This window comes from Pyrenophora tritici-repentis, chromosome 1 (assembly GCF_003171515.1).
Source record: "Pyrenophora tritici-repentis strain M4 chromosome 1, whole genome shotgun sequence".
In the NCBI taxonomy this organism is placed as follows: Eukaryota; Fungi; Ascomycota; class Dothideomycetes; order Pleosporales; family Pleosporaceae; genus Pyrenophora; species Pyrenophora tritici-repentis.
This window is the reverse complement of record NC_089390.1, coordinates 9,802,246-9,818,894: the sequence shown is the minus strand read 5'-3', so window position 1 is coordinate 9,818,894 and position 16,649 is coordinate 9,802,246. Positions and strand designations below refer to the sequence as shown.

General features: G+C 47.4%; 7 protein-coding genes across 7 annotated transcripts; 1 reads left to right on the top strand and 6 right to left on the bottom strand.

Moving 5' to 3' along the window:
• Positions 1 to 114: 114 nt before the first annotated feature.
• Positions 115 to 3,558, bottom strand: PtrM4_037880 (uncharacterized protein; the record flags this gene model as incomplete). Its single annotated transcript, XM_066104240.1, has 1 exon — positions 115 to 3,558. The coding sequence occupies one exon, from the start codon at positions 3,556 to 3,558 to the stop codon at positions 115 to 117; it is 3,444 nt and encodes a 1,147-aa protein (XP_065966442.1).
• Positions 3,559 to 3,597: 39 nt separating this feature from the next.
• Positions 3,598 to 4,932, bottom strand: PtrM4_037870 (uncharacterized protein; the record flags this gene model as incomplete). Its single annotated transcript, XM_066104239.1, has 1 exon — positions 3,598 to 4,932. One exon carries the CDS (start codon positions 4,930 to 4,932, stop codon positions 3,598 to 3,600), a length of 1,335 nt encoding a protein of 444 aa, XP_065966441.1.
• A 199-nt stretch (positions 4,933 to 5,131) lies between these two features.
• Positions 5,132 to 6,735, bottom strand: PtrM4_037860 (uncharacterized protein; the record flags this gene model as incomplete). Its single annotated transcript, XM_066104238.1, has 3 exons — positions 5,132 to 5,276; positions 5,468 to 6,114; positions 6,244 to 6,735. The coding sequence occupies 3 exons, from the start codon at positions 6,733 to 6,735 to the stop codon at positions 5,132 to 5,134; spliced, it is 1,284 nt and encodes a 427-aa protein (XP_065966440.1).
• A 484-nt stretch (positions 6,736 to 7,219) lies between these two features.
• On the bottom strand, positions 7,220 to 10,621 carry PtrM4_037850 (uncharacterized protein; the record flags this gene model as incomplete). The annotated part of the gene is made up of 1 exon (XM_066104237.1): positions 7,220 to 10,621. One exon carries the CDS (start codon positions 10,619 to 10,621, stop codon positions 7,220 to 7,222), a length of 3,402 nt encoding a protein of 1,133 aa, XP_065966439.1.
• A 463-nt stretch (positions 10,622 to 11,084) lies between these two features.
• PtrM4_037840 (uncharacterized protein) lies at positions 11,085 to 12,224 on the bottom strand (the record flags this gene model as incomplete). The annotated part of the gene is made up of 2 exons (XM_066104236.1): positions 11,085 to 11,906; positions 12,045 to 12,224. The coding sequence occupies 2 exons, from the start codon at positions 12,222 to 12,224 to the stop codon at positions 11,085 to 11,087; spliced, it is 1,002 nt and encodes a 333-aa protein (XP_065966438.1).
• A 95-nt stretch (positions 12,225 to 12,319) lies between these two features.
• PtrM4_037830 (uncharacterized protein) lies at positions 12,320 to 12,706 on the bottom strand (the record flags this gene model as incomplete). Its single annotated transcript, XM_066104235.1, has 1 exon — positions 12,320 to 12,706. The coding sequence occupies one exon, from the start codon at positions 12,704 to 12,706 to the stop codon at positions 12,320 to 12,322; it is 387 nt and encodes a 128-aa protein (XP_065966437.1).
• A 1,090-nt stretch (positions 12,707 to 13,796) lies between these two features.
• Positions 13,797 to 16,645, top strand: PtrM4_037820 (Dimer-Tnp-hAT multi-domain protein; the record flags this gene model as incomplete). Its single annotated transcript, XM_066104234.1, has 3 exons — positions 13,797 to 14,114; positions 14,199 to 14,221; positions 14,269 to 16,645. 3 exons carry the CDS (start codon positions 13,797 to 13,799, stop codon positions 16,643 to 16,645), a joined length of 2,718 nt encoding a protein of 905 aa, XP_065966436.1.
• Between the last annotated feature and the right edge of the window lie 4 nt (positions 16,646 to 16,649).

Below are 16,649 nucleotides of genomic sequence, written 5' to 3'. Positions count from 1 at the left end.
ACTGACCCTCTCTACGCTGATTGGTTGCTGCCAACGTCGAGTAACCCTGCTATCTGACACACCCCCTCAGCTTGGAAGCCCTGATTGCAAGCTGCGTAAACTGGTTAATCGATCCTACATATAGAGGCCTTCCAGATGCTCCTGCAACTTCTCAAGCTCAGCTTCTTTCAACGGGGATTCTTTGCGTTTAACAAGTCCCAACTGATCAAGGAAACTGGCCCATTTATTGGCTGGCAGTGACTTGGTGAATCCGTCTGCGATCATGTTGTCAGACGGAACATACTCTACCTTGATCGTCTTTCGGGTAACTTCTTGTCGTAGCCAATGATTGTGTATGTCAACGTGCCGAAGCTTTGTTTGCAATTTGGCAACGTCTTCATTTACTAGACGGATTGTCTGGGTATTGTCGCACTTGATTGTGATAATTGGATTGCTTAGGTTTACCTGAAGCTCCTTCAACAACCGCGACGTAAAGATTGCCTCCTTAGCAACTTGTGATAGGGCAAGCAGCTCTGCTTCTGTTGTTGATGTTGTCACAGTATCTTGCTTACTTGCTCTCCAAGCGATGAGTCCTCCGAACAGCTTAATTGCGTATCCCTGCGAGCTTTTCCTGTCTAGTGTGTTGTCTGCAAACGATGCGTCACTTGCTACCTCAAGGCCATCGCCTCTACCGAGTTCGAGGGCTAGGGATTCTGTTTTCTTGAGGTACAGGAGCACACGGTCTGCAGCGTCCTGGTGTTCTGTACTTGGATTGACTAGGAAGCGAGCAAGTCGTGATGTTGCAAAGGCTATGTCGGGTCTTGTTGTGACTGCAGCGAATAGAAGCGAGCCAATCTTGCGCTGGTAGCGGTTGATCTCGGACGGCTCTGCTAGGTCACTCCTGGGTCTGAGTTCCATGCCTGACATCGGCGTGTCATGTCTGATGTCTTGTCGGCTTGCTAGTTGGCTGATTTTGTCTGCGTATGCGGCTTGAGATAGCTGTATGGTCTTCTGCTTGCGATTGCGCATGACCTCTACGCCGAGAAACCACTGTAAGTTATCTCCTCCCGTACAAGCGTATTTTTCTTGGATCCGGTTGATGGCCTTCATGGCCTCTGATTCTTGCTTTGAATGGTACGCAACGATGATGTCGTCCACATAGAAGAAGATGATAACTCCGTCTTTGATCATGCAGCATGGCTCCTGTGGTATTTGTTGAAACCCTATCGAAGCAAGAGTTGCAGTGAATTCTTTCTGCCACAGTAATGGTGAGATCCGGAGCCCATACAGTGCCTTTCGCACTTTGAGTAGAGTGCCAGGCTTCTGATACCCTTTTGGCATCCTCATGTATATTTCTCTGTCGATTGCAGCATGCACAAAAGCATTAGTGACGTCGTATTGCTTTAGCTCAAGATCGTATTTGGCGGCGATTGCCATGAGCATTCTGAATGAGCGTCCTGCCAATGTTGCTGCGTATGTGTCTTGGGAGGTGATGTTGCGTTGTTGGTCTCCTCTTACCACCAATCTTGCCTTACATTTGATGAGGCGGTGATGCTTGTCGAGTTTGTAGGTGTATACCCACATACAGTCTAGGATCTGGTGCCCTGCTCGTTTGACTGGTGATGCTTGGACCTCAGTCCATGACTTCATTTGTTGGTGACTCTGAAGGTGTGTCTTTTCTGCTTCCTTGAACATTTCGTATAGTGGATGGTCTTCCAGCTTTGAGTATGCTGTTGGGAGTGGCGGTAGCTGGTTGCGATGGGGCTTGATTCCCTTGGATAGCAGTCTCTTCACCTGAGCCTTGTCGATTGGCTTTCCTTCGTGTTGACCAATGTGTCCTGATTCGGTGCCGGCCATGAATGCGGCTGCCCATGGATTGGTCATTGATGTTGATTGGTTGGACATGTTCGTCATATCCTCGTTGTTCACCTCTCCTTGAACTAGCAAGGCCACAGGTGGAGGAGTTGGTGGCGGGGTTAGATATGCCTCTACCACCTTCCTTCCTTGGTGGTATCTGGTTTTCTGAGTGCGCGGGCTCTCTTCCTGCGTCGTATCGTCCTCGTAGAACGTCTCGGTTTCTGGTTGTTGGCTCTGAGTACCTGGGAGTTCGACTGTTCTTACCCAAGTTGCGATTTCCTCTAGGGTGTTGTGCATAAGATTGTCCATTAGGTCCTCAGTCTTGCCGTTGAAGATTGTGTCTTCGTTAAACACTACGTCGCGAGTGCTGATTACCTTTGCCATGGATGGGATCCAGATGCGGTAGATGTTTGTTGACTGATATCCCACAAGATACCCAATCCAGGCTTTTGGGTCCAGCCGTTGCAGCCTTGACTTTCCTCGGTGGGTATCGTCTGTCATTGCAAAGGCTTTGCACCCATATGCTCTTAGATGAGCTTGGTTTGGTCTTCGGGGTCCGGTGACTATGCCATTTGTGGCAGCTGCGCGCGTGAAGAATATTTCGTAAGGCGATTTCCACTTGTTTGGATAATTTGGCGTTCGATTGTATAGGTATACCGCCGCTCTGGTTATCTCTGGCCAGAGTTCCCATGGAAGATTCGCATCTAGTCGAATTGCGCGTGCCTTTTCTTTTATCACACCCCCTGAGCGTTCGGCTCCTCCGTTCTGCGCTTGTGTGTCTGGAGCGGAAGGCTCGAGTCTGATTGATAGGGACGTGCACCATTTCTCGACTTCTTGCTTAACTGTGACGATCTCGTTGTCTGTTTCAATGACCTTGACCGTAATGTTGAACTGTTTCTTCATAAATTGGATAAAGAGGGCTAATAGGCGAATAATAGAGCGTGCTGGCCTATTGTCTTTGAAGTAGAAATCCCAAACGTATCGGGAGTTTCGGCAAGTTATTAGCATCTGACTCTTTTCCTTAGTGAAGCTGTCCGCCTCGTACTCATGGAAGTCGATTGCAATTCTTTCTCCAGGACCTTCGTCATTTAGTCTTAGCGCCCTTCTTATTTGGCGCTTCGACTTTGATCTGCCGCAGGCGTCACATTGTACTGTGGTGATTCCTTTGATCCTCACCCCCTCAGATTGCTGTATGAGGTGTTCAATAGCGGATGGCCCTGGATGTCCTAGTCGTTTATGCCATAGCATGGCTGTCGCCCTTTGTGGTGATCGCTTGGTTCGATTCATACGCACATGGAAGGCTGAGTCGAATGGAGTGGTGTCTTCGATAATCCATTGCCCATGGCGTTCCGATAGGATAGCAATAATTGTTCCATCCCATCGTCGCAGGCTTGTTGGATCTTCCCGATTGTCCCACCATATTCCTTGTCGTCGGAGTAGCCTGAATGATACTAGGCTGCAGAGGAAGTCTGGACACCACGCAACGTTGACAATGTGCAAGGCTTGTTTGTCCTGAGATCCCTCTGTTGTCAATGTGACAGCTCCGTATCCTCGTATCCAGACTTTGGAACTGCCGGCCCAGATGTAGTCCCCTGGCGTCGACGGGCGTACGTCTTCAATTCTTGAGAGGTCGTTGCAGATGTGCGTAGTCGAGCCGGAATCCAGGATGAAGGCATCCTTTAATGGATATCCTTGTTGGCTTGCGCTGAATGCCGCTTTCATCGTGCCCTCATCAATTCTTGAGATTTCGCGTCCATCTAGTCATTCAATGACTGCGTCCGGTGTTTGTGATGTCTTGATATGAGGTGTAATCGATCGTGACGTTGTCGAGAATCGAGGTCGTTTAGTCTCTGGGGACATTTCCTGCATCGTTCTCTGTAAGTTGGTGTCATTTTCAAGTTTGTACTGTACTAATCTTGCGATGCCTCGATTTGGCTTGAACCATTCAGGTGCCTTGGCTTTGTTCACATAGTAGCAGTCAGATATCTCATGACGCTGTTCACAGGCAGGACATATGTCTCCAGCTTTCGCTGAATTCCTCTCCGGGATCTGCTTGGTTCTGGTACTTTGACCATCCATCTTGCGTTTGTTTGATTGCCTAGGGTTTCCCCGGCCTTGGTTGGATGGCGCTCTTAATTCCACACTAGAGGCGTCCCTCAGTGTGTCCGAGTCGGGTTCACCGCTCGCCGCGTATAAGTCTCCTACCGCGAAGGCGCTCTTTGGCTTCCCTCTTGATGGATATTGAAGACTCATATATTCACGGAAGAGTTTCATCATCCTTTTCCTATTCATGGCTTTCTTATCGTACCCTGGCCCTTGGAACCCTGCGGTCCAGGTTGATGCCATTTTAGATACGGAGCCTAGGAAGTCGTCTATTACGGCTTGTGTTTGCATAACCTCGGCCACCTCAAGGGTTTCAGCTCGAGTTGCAGCCTGATCGTATTCATTTAGCCACGTCTCCCAGTTTGTGGTTGAACGCATTGGCTTGAGTGCGGCTTGGTATCTCTCTCGTGCTCGCGCTCTCTCCTCGTCTTCATCCACTCCAACTGTGTCTTGGAGGGCGGTTATCCAGTCGCGCGGCGTGCCGTTCTCGGCGCAACAGCTAAGTTGTAAATGGGGTGTTACGGTTGTAAGGATGTGTTCGACCATCTTTGAGATTTTGTTGCTTTCTTCTTGATAGTCCCTCTCCCGTATTTTGTATGACTCAAGGCGCAGCTTGTAGTCGTCGCGATCCTCCTTATACGCTTCTTGTCCTTTCTCTGAGAGTTCTGACACTCGCGTTGGTATAGTGGGGATTCGTGAGGTTGTTGTCGACATTTCTGTAGTGTCTTGTGCTGATCCTCGCGTGTTGCCTCTAGCGTTTCGGGTGGTATGCGATGAGGCAGCTGAGGGGCTACTTGACGGTTCATACTGCGAAATGTCTGGGGGTAGCGGAGCCTCCGGTTGGATGCGCTGGAGTCGCACTCCTTCGGGGTCCAACAGTGGCCAAATGCCTTGCGACTGGCATTTCAGCTTAAGTTGGCGGTACCAAGGGATCCAGTTGCTTGAGTCGGTGAGGATGACCGTCGCGTCCCGTTGGGTCTGGATTGTTGCCATTTTCGTGGTTTTATCGCTCGTTATTGAGGCAGTGAGACTCTTAATTGTCAGATATAATGAGATATTGCACAAAAGTGATGGATGTTGATGATTGTGTGTATTGTGTTCTGTCTATCGTGTGTCCGCGCTTGTGGCCCTCTTGAGGGGCGCACTGACCCTCTCTACGCTGATTGGTTGCTGCCAACGTCGAGTAACCCTGCTATCTGACACTTGCTGTTGCGTAGTTGTCGTTGGTAGTTAGCCATGGCTCTTGAATTGCAATTATATCAGCTTTAAGTTCAACTGCAAGTTGTAGTGTAGACTCAGTCGCTGTAATGCTCTTGTTGAGATTGACTTGGAGGATCCTAATGTTGTTCAACATTAAAATCCTGCGGGGATGCTCTTTGTTACTGCTTGGTAGAGTTCGCACTCTTTGCTGTTTGCAAAGTGGGGCTCTTTGCAGTTACTACAGTGAGGGAGTGTATGGTTGCAGGGTTTTCCTTTTGTATTACACACTGAGCATTTGTGTGTTGTAGTTGCATGTTCTTTTCCGCACAAATTGCATGCTGGTTGGTTTCGGCATCTAGTGGCTGGGTGGCCAAATTGTTGGCAGTTTAGGCATTGGGTAGATGCTGCTATAGGCTTGAACTTTTCAGTGAAGAGAGTTTGTCCAAGGATTGTAATTCTACCACCAAGTTTGGCTGCGTCTTCGGCTGTTTTGAATGCTATTACAATAGAGCTGTTCTTCTTGTTTTGCCATTCTCTTGATATCCAGTATGGGTTGCCAGTAATTTGTAGTCCGTTGTTGTATGCTGGGATTTCTGTGTGGAGTATCTCTAGTGTCTCTGCTCCCTCCCATTCTGTTGGCACATTATGTACTACTACTTTCGTCCATGATTCTAGTAGTTGTACATTCTTTAGCTCAAACTTTTGATGCCATATATGCTTGTGTTGGACTAGGTATTCTCCTGAGTAGGTTGGAGTAGTTGTTAGAATAATATTGTTCTTTCTACTTGTTGTTACTTCCTTCACTACTGGGTCTTTGATGCCGCCCTTTGTGAACTCTTCGTTGATTAGGTCTCTAATCTGGAGTGGTGTGTGGGACGTAGGCTGGGTAAGCGTAAGGACTGCTTGGTAGTAGCTTGCTGGCTTTTTGTTTGTCTTCTTTTTTGTAGACACTGTAGTCCATGTGTTTCCGTTGTTCTGGGCGGCTACGCTAGCGTATGATGTCTTGTTTTGTTGGGTGTTTTGGGTGTTTTGGGTGTTCTGGGTGTTCTGGTTGTTTGGTTTTTCTTGGTTGTTTGGGTTTTGTGGTCCAGTTGCGGCATTAACAGCTTTCTTTAGTGTCTTTGTAGCTTGTTGGGAGGCGCTTGTAAGCGTTGCAGTCTGGTACGCAAGCTGTGCTGTAAACTTCTCAGTCATTTGCTGCGTAACCCTGCCTAGTTCCGTAAAGTCTCTAAAGACGTCCAGTAGTTGTAGTAGTTTGTTTTGGGATAGATGGGATTCGGCCATAGTAGATGCTTGTAGAATTAGGTCCCTTGCCCAGAAGATTGCTTGGGTTGAGTCCTTTGCTCTTGGTTTCTTTTCTTGGCTGTTCTGGAATGGGTTTCTCTCTCTTGTAGTTATCTCTGGGGAGAATGCCGCTGGTCTTTTATTTAGTGGTGGCTGAATAATTAACCTTGGTGTTTCTTGGGTGGTCTGCTCGATGGGTGTTGTTGGGTTGTCTTGGTGCCTTTCGTCGGTCTCCATTTCGTCGTCCAGTGTGCTTGAGGTCCGGAGGTCTTCTGGTAGCTGGACTACGATAGTGTCGCTATCTGGGGCCATTTTAGCCTCTCTGTTGTCTTGTTGTTGTTGTTTCTTGGCTTGGTCTGTGCGTTTGCTTCTGAAAGTTCGGACGCGTCGCGTTTGGGGTACTAGACTCCTTGTATCTCCACAACCACGCGGCTGCACGGCTTGGGAGTAGTCGGAAGCTATTTCTTTCGATGGATATAGTTGGTTTCTGATGGAGTTTCACGTGTTCGGAAAAACTCGAAGTTTGTAAGCTCGACATTGGTGTTATTATTATTATTATTATATTTCCATTAGAGTCCTGTATCAGTCGGTGACTATGTAGGACTTTGGCTAAGCCGTTCTATGTATGATGGTCGTTGTGGAGTTTCTATGGGTCTTGTACAATTTGGGTGGTGTTTTGCGTACTCCAATTTCAGAGCTAGTCTTCCATTGGCGCGGGTGCTAAAGAGCAGTGTGGTGAATAGAAAGAGATGTAGCAGCGGGCTCTTTTAGATAAGGAAATATTGTTTTTGTAGTTTTATACAGTGTCTGTCTGTTCGGTGGTTTGCCCAAGGTGCCATTTTCTCGTGCCAATCCTAGTACTTGCAATAAAGGCTAGAGTAGCTTTGATGCCTGTCTTTGTTTGGAGGAGGAGTGGGAGGGTGATGGGTCTGTGTGGTATTGCTTCTTTGAGTGTATTTCTATGTGTTTTGTACTGTTTGCAATCTAGAAGTAGATGCTGTGGTGTTTGTGGTTTGTAGCATATACATAGATTGCAGTCTCTCTTGTTGAATCTCTTAAGGTAGGAGTTGAAGTATCCATGTCCTAGCTTGAGTGAGTAGAACGCGCTCGAGATTTCTCTTGGTGTTCCCTTCGGGACTTTGATTGTTGTATGTGTGTTGAGCTTGAAGATCCTTGAGTAGGAGCTTCTGTTTTTGGTGGGCCTGTCGGTATACCTCTTGTACTCCATCAGTTGTTCTGTTTTTTGTATTTTGTTGATTTCTGTGCCTAAGTAGGCTAGGCTCGCTGTGGTCGATGTTGTTGGTCTCTCTTTAGCTGCTTCCTTTGCTAGCGTGTCGGCTTTTTCGTTGCCCTTGACGTCGTTATGTCCTGGGGCCCACTGCAGGTGGATCGATGCTTTCTTTGTCGTTATTCTCTTTGCAGCTCTGATGCATCTTAGTAGCCACTGTTGTCCCGGGTTGTCCGATAGGTTGTTAAGCCTATGGATTGCTGCTTGGTTGTCTGCGTATACGTAGATCTCTTGGCCTTCTTGTGCCACTGTAGCCGCGTGTTCAAATGCCTGTGCTATCCCCTCTAGTTCACCGTTGTAGACTAGTTGGGAGCATCCAATGTTTGTCTTTTGAGAAAAGGTTTCTTCGTGGGTGGAGCTGTACGCTACTACACCTACGCCGATCCCTATTCCCTTGTCGTGTTGTGAGGCATCTGAGTAGATTGCGGTGAAGTTATCTCCGCTCCTTGATAGGATATAATCCGTGTGTGCAATTGCCTCTTCCTCTTTGCTCTTTTTTGATACAGTAACCTTGTAGTTAAGACTTTCCCATGGTCTGAACCTATATGGGATTATCTTTTCTACGCTATTGTTGTCTCTCTCTGGGATTGACTTAACAATAGTGTATAGTTGTCTATGCTGGTTTGGCTTTTTGTAGCTAGCTTTGTCTGTATTTGTGATCCTTGTAATTGCTTTCTGGATTGGGTGGTTGCTGGATAGCTGGTGTGCTCTAGACGCATACTTTCGGTTGTTGGTGTTGAGTCTAATTGCAGGTGACGTAAGTCCGGATTCAATGCTTGTTGGTAGGGATGGTGACGTTCTAAACACTCCAATTATCTTTCTACACGCCAGGTTGTGCAGTGATTGTAGGAGGCTAGTGGCGTAGCTTTGGTTCTTCCAGTATATTTGTGATCCGTAGTCTGCAACGCTTGTGACGCATGCTAGGTATAGTTGTCGTACTGCTTTTGGGGAGAGTCCTCTTTCGATGTTGGCTAGTCTCCCTAGTCTATAGAATGCTTTCCTTGCTTGGCTTACGCGTGTAGCAATATGTTCCTTGAAGGACAGTCTATTGTCTATGTGGATACCTAGCCATTTGATTGTGTCTTTCGGTTCTACAATGGTGTTGTCTGGAAGCTGTAGGCTTCTCTCTTTTCTCTCTTTCTTGGCGGTAAAGTGGATGAGCTCTGTCTTAGCTATATCGAACATAATCGCTAAGTTTTTCCCTCGGTGAGATAGTAGGCGGACTTGCTGTTCTAGTATTTTGACATTTTTCTTTAGCGATGTTGAGGATGTCGATAGAGATAGGTCGTCAATATAGGATAGGTTGAAGCTTTGTAGTCCTGGGAAGAGGTCTCTGGTGTAGATAAGAAAGAAGATTGGAGACACTGGGCTGCCTTGAGGTATCCCAGCTATTATCTCGGAGAATTCTTGTGTCTTATTGTCGAAGGAGAGTCTTAGCGATCTGTTTGAGAAGAAGGATTTTGTCCAAGCGATAAGACTAATTGGAAGGCCTAGCTTCTTAAGCGTTCGCAGGAATTGATTGTGTGAGACGTGGTCAAATGCTCCCTTTACGTCTAGGAAGATAGTTGATGTTATTTGGCCTTTCTGTTTCTGGTGCTGAATTTGGTCGATGAGTAGCATAGCTGCATCTATTGCAGATTTCTTGAGTCTACCCCCAATTTGGGTTGGGTGTAGTAGCTCTGTGATTTCTGCTAGATTGCTCAGCCTACTTGCGGTGATCCTCTCGTTAATCTTTCCTAAACAGCTTAATAGAGTGATAACTCTGTAGGCTTTTGGGATTGAATAGTCTGGTTTTGATGCCTTTTTAAGAACAGCTCCTGTAGCTTGTTTCCAGCATTTTGGGTGGTATCCATAGTTGAATAGGAGTGAGAAAGCTCTAAACATTGTTTGCGGTTGAGCTTTGTACGCGGCTGTGATTATGTCTTGTGTTATTGCATCTGGTCCTGGGGTGCTACTTTTGACTTGACTTGAGCATGCTCGTTCTAGTTCAGTCGTGGATAGTGCTGGCCAATCCCATCTCTTTTCCTGGTAGTTGGTGAATGTGGGCGCTTCGGTTATGGGCGGTGGTGGGAATAGCGTGTTGCGGAACGCTTGGCATTTCTTGTCGAATGATGTTTCTCCTTGTATAGGTGGAATTCTTTCGACTTTGTTATCCTTTGTATATGCCATGGCTTTGTAGATTGACTGCGGGTCTTCCTTCTCTAGGAATTCATTCCAGTGTTTCCTTTTAGCGTCTTTGATTGCCTTGTTGTAGGTGTTTCGTGCACGTAGGAAGTCTCTTTTCTCTAGGTAGGCGTCGTGTATCGCAGTAGTTTCGAGCTTTTCTTTAAAAATCCTTCTATAGTGGGAAGTGTCTTGTCGTAGCTTTGTCAGCTCTTTGTTCCACCAAGCTTTTGGTTTTGGACCAAGTCTAGTGATAGGGATAGCTTTGTTTGCTGCAGTTTGGATTGCTTGAGTTATTGCTTTACCAATCTCTTCTAGCTGTTGCTCTAGCTCTGTATTGTTGCCGAGGAGGAGGTCCATTAAGTCTGCCTTTCTTGGATCACTGATCTGGTCCATATCTTGCAAGGTTTGACTGTTTTGGATTGCCGTTTCTAGTTCTTTGTTGAAGGTGTCCCAGTTAGCCTTTGCAGTATTAAATCTGGGTTGGTTTGTCGGGTTTTCTACAAGGTCTGCGTTTGTTTGGATGGAGAATAGGAGGCCGTAGTGATCTGATCCAGTTTCAGGTATAGTCTGCCAGTCCGTAGCTTTGCTAGCCAAGTCTGGAGTGACAAGTGAGAGGTCTAGGACTGTTTCTCTAGATAGGTGTGGTCTGAAGAATGTGCCTACTCCTGGTGTGTTTAGGAGCTCTAGATCTTGTTCTTCAATCCAGTCAATAAATGGCTGTGCTCCTTGGCTCGTCGTTGGCATAGCGGGTCCCACAATGGATGGTGCTCGTTGCTATCTAGTACTAAAATAGAACTTGGCGGAAGCTTAGTGTTAAGTATAGCTCTGGGCAGTGTTTTTTCCCCTTCGGCGTTTGTTTGGTTGTATACGTTAAATAGGTTAAATTGGAAATTAGAACCTTTTATTGTAATAGCCATTGCGTCTGGGTCTATTTTGAAGTCGTTTTGGGTGAATGTCTCTGCTTCTAGTGTTCTAGATATATAAAATAGAACCCTAGGGCGGACGGGTAGGTTTGTTACTGGTAAGATCTGGATAAACGCAGTGTGATTTATGGATCTTGCTGTTGCGTAGTTGTCGTTGGTAGTTAGCCATGGCTCTTGAATTGCAATTATATCAGCTTTAAGTTCAACTGCAAGTTGCAGTGTAGACTCAGTCGCTGTAATGCTCTTGTTGAGATTGACTTGGAGGATCCTAATGTTGTTCAACATTAAAATCCTGCGGGGATGCTCTTTGTTACTGCTTGGTAGAGTTCGCACTCTTTGCTGTTTGCAAAGTGGGGCTCTTTGCAGTTACTACAGTGGGGGAGTGTATGGTTGCAGGGTTTTCCTTTTGTATTACACACTGAGCATTTGTGTGTTGTAGTTGCATGTTCTTCTCCGCACAAATTGCATGCTGGTTGGTTTCGGCATCTAGTGGCTGGGTGGCCAAATTGTTGGCAGTTTAGGCATTGGGTAGATGCTGCTATAGGCTTAAACTTTTCGGTGAAGAGAGTTTGTCCAAGGATTGTAATTCTACCACCAAGTCTGGCTGCGTCTTCGGCTGTTTTGAATGCTATTACAATAGAGCTGTTCTTCTTGTTTTGCCATTCTCTTGATATCCAGTATGGGTTGCCAGTAATTTGTAGTCCGTTGTTGTATGCTGGGATTTCTGTGTGGAGTATCTCTAGTGTCTCTGCTCCCTCCCATTCTGTTGGCACATTATGTACTACTACTTTCGTCCATGATTCTAGTAGTTGTACATTCTTTAGCTCAAACTTTTGATGCCATATATGCTTGTGTTGGACTAGGTATTCTCCTGAGTAGGTTGGAGTGGTTGTTAGAATAATATTGTTCTTTCTACTTGTTGTTACTTCCTTCACTACTGGGTCTTTGATGCCGCCCTTTGTGAACTCTTCGTTGATTAGGTCTCTAATCTGGAGTGGTGTGTGAGACGTAGGCTGGGTAAGCGTAAGGACTGCTTGGTAGTAGCTTGCTGGCTTTTTGTTTGTCTTCTTTTTTGTAGACACTGTAGTCCATGTGTTTCCGTTGTTCTGGGCGGCTACGCTAGCGTATGATGTCTTGTTTTGTTGGGTGTTTTGGGTGTTTTGGGTGTTTTGGATGTTCTGGGTGTTCTGGTTGTTTGGTTTTTCTTGGTTGTTTGGGTTTTGTGGTCCAGTTGCGGCATTAACAGCTTTCTTTAGTGTCTTTGTAGCTTGTTGGGAGGCGCTTGTAAGCGTTGCAGTCTGGTACGCAAGCTGTGCTGTAAACTTCTCAGTCATTTGCTGCGTAACCCTGCCTAGTTCCGTAAAGTCTCTAAAGACGTCCAGTAGTTGTAGTAGTTTGTTTTGGGATAGATGGGATTCGGCCATAGTCACAGTCCGCAACAATCAATTAAGTGGGTCCTAGAAGGTTCAGATTGGATTGATTGATTACCGCTTTAAGCCTAGTAGTTACCTATAGGAGTTTAAGCCCTACCTAGATAGGTAAGTGGGTCTAGGAGAGTGACCGGATTGAATTGATTGTTGCGGAGTCTAGCCATAGTAGATGCTTGTAGAATTAGGTCCCTTGCCCAGAAGATTGCTTGGGTTGAGTCCTTTGCTCTTGGTTTCTTTTCTTGGCTGTTCTGGAATGGGTTTCTCTCTCTTGTAGTTATCTCTGGGGAGAATGCCGCTGGTCTTTTATTTAGTGGTGGCTGAATAATTAACCTTGGTGTTTCTTGGGTGGTCTGCTCGATGGGTGTTGTTGGGTTGTCTTGGTGCCTTTCGTCGGTCTCCATTTCGTCGTCCAGTGTGCTTGAGGTCCGGAGGTCTTCTGGTAGCTGGACTACGATAGTGTCGCTATCTGGGGCCATTTTAGCCTCTCTGTTGTCTTGTTGTTGTTGTTTCTTGGCTTGGTCTGTGCGTTTGCTTCTGAAAGTTCGGACGCGTCGCGTTTGGGGTACTAGACTCCTTGTATCTCCACAACCACGCGGCTGCACGGCTTGGGAGTAGTCGGAATCTATTTCTTTCGATGGATATAGTTGGTTTCTGATGGAGTTTCACGTGTTCGGAAAAAACTCGAAGTTGTGTGTGATCTGACATTGGTGTTATAGGAATATATATATACTTATTATTGAGAAGCTGGCACTATTAGTAGTAGTATGACTACCTAATAGAGCGCTCTCTAAGGCACAACGGTAGTGGTGGTACAGATTCGTATTGTATTGACTAAGGAGCTATTCACACGTTCGTAGATCCGTGTTGCGTGCAGCTGCGTCCAAGCTCCCCGCTAGGACCCACCTGCACGTGTCACCAATCATGTGACTACTCCTCCGCTTGATACCACCAAGTCACTTACGGACTGTATTCTCAACACTTATACTATTTTAGGACTTTCACGCTGATGTTGCTGGCTTCTCACCATACGGGCTTCAAGAGATCACTCAGAAAATAGCTAGGAAGCATCTTACAAAGTCTATAAGTACCAAGGTTGTCAGTAATCAATATCTCATCAATATTGTTGTTTGATTTGTTTGATTCGGAGCCAACCAACTAACCAACAGTTAGCCACTGTATTTCTGTCAATCAATCAACCAATCTTGAGAACAAAATGTTGATAGGATTGGTGTTGTTTGATAGTAAGCGAGGGAGGGGGATACCTAGGTGAGGCCTCTGGGATAGCTGCTCAACGACGAATTCTTAGTGTTGGATCTTGCTTACTAAGCCTACTCGCGTGTAAGTTATATGACCTAGGTTCCATCCCATCTCTCACTCACTCCAGGCTAGTACGTACGAGGCTTAGCGCCCACAACGCTAGCTGGCAGAGACATAGATCTCAATTCCTGTAGCACAATACACAACACGATTCACACATGTTCTATTCCTAGTGCTACTGACATCAGGCTTATAACATTTAACAACACCTTACTTTCTCGCGGCTCCGGCTTACTTTTAGCCTTATCCATGCCCTCTATACCAGCAAAACGCAAGCCCGAGGCTGCCGAAGAAGCTGATACTCCCTTCAAGCGAGCACAACGTACGCGCAAACCTACGCTCAAAGCGCTGTTGGGTGACGGCAGCCAGCCAACCCAGCCGATAGAGCTGCCAGAAAGTACGCCGGATCCGCCTACAGAGCCGCCTACACAAGTTATCGAGCCGCCCACACGGGCTATTGAACCGCCATGTAAGCCTGTACAACAACCCGAGGAGCGCCCTCGGCGGGCATCACCACTGCCTATTTTGGCTGCCTCACAAGCCTCTCGGCTCACTGATGAGCCCACAGTCCGCAACAATCAATTAAGTGGGTCCTAGAAGGTTCAGATTGGATTGATTGATTACCGCTTTAAGCCTAGTAGTTACCTATAGGAGTTTAAGCCCTACCTAGATAGGTAAGTGGGTCTAGGAGAGTGACCGGATTGAATTGATTGTTGCGGAGTCTAGATGAGCCAGCCTGGGAGTCGCAGTTAATGTTTGATAAGCCAGAGGACTCTATTGTACAGCCTTTAGCTTTCTCTAGCGCTGCCACTGAGGCTTCGGTGGAGGAGGATAGCGCTGTGAGCGTCGATTTTCGCGACTTTGAGGGCGTCGATTGGTCGCGATTAAAGGGGTTTGTCGCGCCGCTGAGCACTCCACGAGGCAAGGCAAGCTGGATTTTTCAACACGGCTGGCGTGTCTGGAAGGAGGGTACTCACCACCCAGATGAGTTGTACTTTGTGTGCAAGTACTGTCATATTCATAAGCTACCTAATGGTGTACACCGAGTAACGAAGTCAACCACTGCCGCCAACGGGCACCTCCAGCTTGATAAACCTGGTCATCGGCTCAGCAAAGATGGTCCAATCCTAAGCAAACCTCTCCGCAAACATGGACAACAATCACTTCGTCAGGCAGCTCTAAGCGGTGTCAAATTTAGTCTAGAGGCGTACAAGACTATAGGAAACTTCGACGTACAAGAATTTCGGCAGGCAGCTGCGCTCTGGCTGGTCGACAACAACAGACCACTCCGCGAGTTTGAGACGCCGGCTTTTCGCAAGATGATCAGGCTTGCTAATCCTGAGGCAGAGGCGGCGTTATGGAGGTCTCATAACAGCGTGTCAGCGTTCGTGATGAGGTTGTACAGTTGGCTACGGCCTCAGGTGGTGCGCGCGTTGGCTGAAGCCGAGAGCAAGGTACATATAAGCTTCGATGGGTGGACGACAAAAGGCGGCAAACGTGGCTTCTTTTCTGTAGTTGCTCACTACGCCAACAGTAAGGGCGCGATAGTTGACCTACCCATCGCGCTGCCGCAGCTGGTGGGTGCCCACACTGGTGAGGCGATAGCTGACGCTGTAACCAAAATCCTGCAATCCTTCAGCATTAATCGCAGCAAACTCGGCTACTTTGTGCTCGATAACGCTTACAATAACGACACCGCTGTTAACAAACTCGCCTCGATGTACCACTTTTCTGCCTCCGATCGCCGCCTCCGCTGCGCTTGCCACATACTTAACCTTGTTGGCCAAACGATTATGTTCGGGAGGGATGCTGACGCGTATAACAACGCCCTGGAGAACACAAAGATGGAGGATTTTTACATGAAGGAGTGGCGGAAAGAAGGACCGCTTGGCGTGTATCTTGATATTATCAACTACATCAACACGCCGAAGCAGTGGAGTATTTTTGAAGATTGCCAACGCGAGGCAGTTAACAGCATGCCCACAGGCGCCAGCGGCGGCACTCGCGAGCCAATTAAGCCGTGTGTTACACGTTGGAACAGCTATTACGACTGCTTTAAGCGCGGAGTTCAGCTCCAACAAGCTATCAACGCATACGCCACGTACCACATTCGCGAGACTGAACAGGCTGACGAACAGGCAGCTATTAGAGGAAACAAGCTGCCTGATGTGCCGCGGTGGATGAGGTCAGACGGCCTTACGGCGGCTGACTGGGCGGTGATTACTGAGTACATGGCGATACTGCAGCCGCTCAAGTTTGCTACAGATCGCCTCCAAGGCCGCGGCAAGTGTGGCCGTTTTGGCGCACTCTACGAGGTCATCCCAGTATTTGAGAGTGTGATAACTGAGCTGGATGCACGCCTTCGGCCATACGAATCGGTCAACCACGAGCCATCTGAGGCGCCCGAAGATCACATCCCGATCAACCTGCGAGCCGCGAGGCGAAAAGCGAGCAATTACTTTACTAAGATCCTCCAAAGTCCCATTTACTACGCAGCTACGGCACTACATCCACGATATAAAACATACTCTAAGCGCTTCTGGCGCGACAAACCTACACAATTGAGCACCGCGCACGCGAAGTTTCTGCGGGTTTGGGCTGCCTACAAGCCTGCCGCTGCTGCCACAACACCAACCCCTGCGCCAAAACCTACCATGAGCAGCTTTGACGACGCTATCGACGCTATACTAGATGAGGACGGCGAGCATACATTGGAGGTGGAGGATGAGTACGATAGCTGGTTAAAAGAGCCTATGTGGACGTCTGATCAACACAAGGAGGGTCCAACAGCTGTACAGTACTGGTTATCGTTGAAGCCGAAGTATCCACATCTTTCACGATTGGCGATCGACGTGTTGACTATACCCGCCTCCAGCTCTGATTGTGAGCGCGTTTTTGCGGGAACTGGCGATATAATTGAGCCACAAAGGCGGAAAATTGGCGCGCAGTTACTGGCTGCTTTGGTGTGCTTGCAACGGTGGACTCGTGCAGGTTTTACAACACCAAGCACGACAACAGCAGCAAAGCATACTGATGAGGAGCTCACGGAAGAGTTTGCGATAGGAACGTGGGAAGAGCCGCCTGCAGAATTGTCATAGAAAC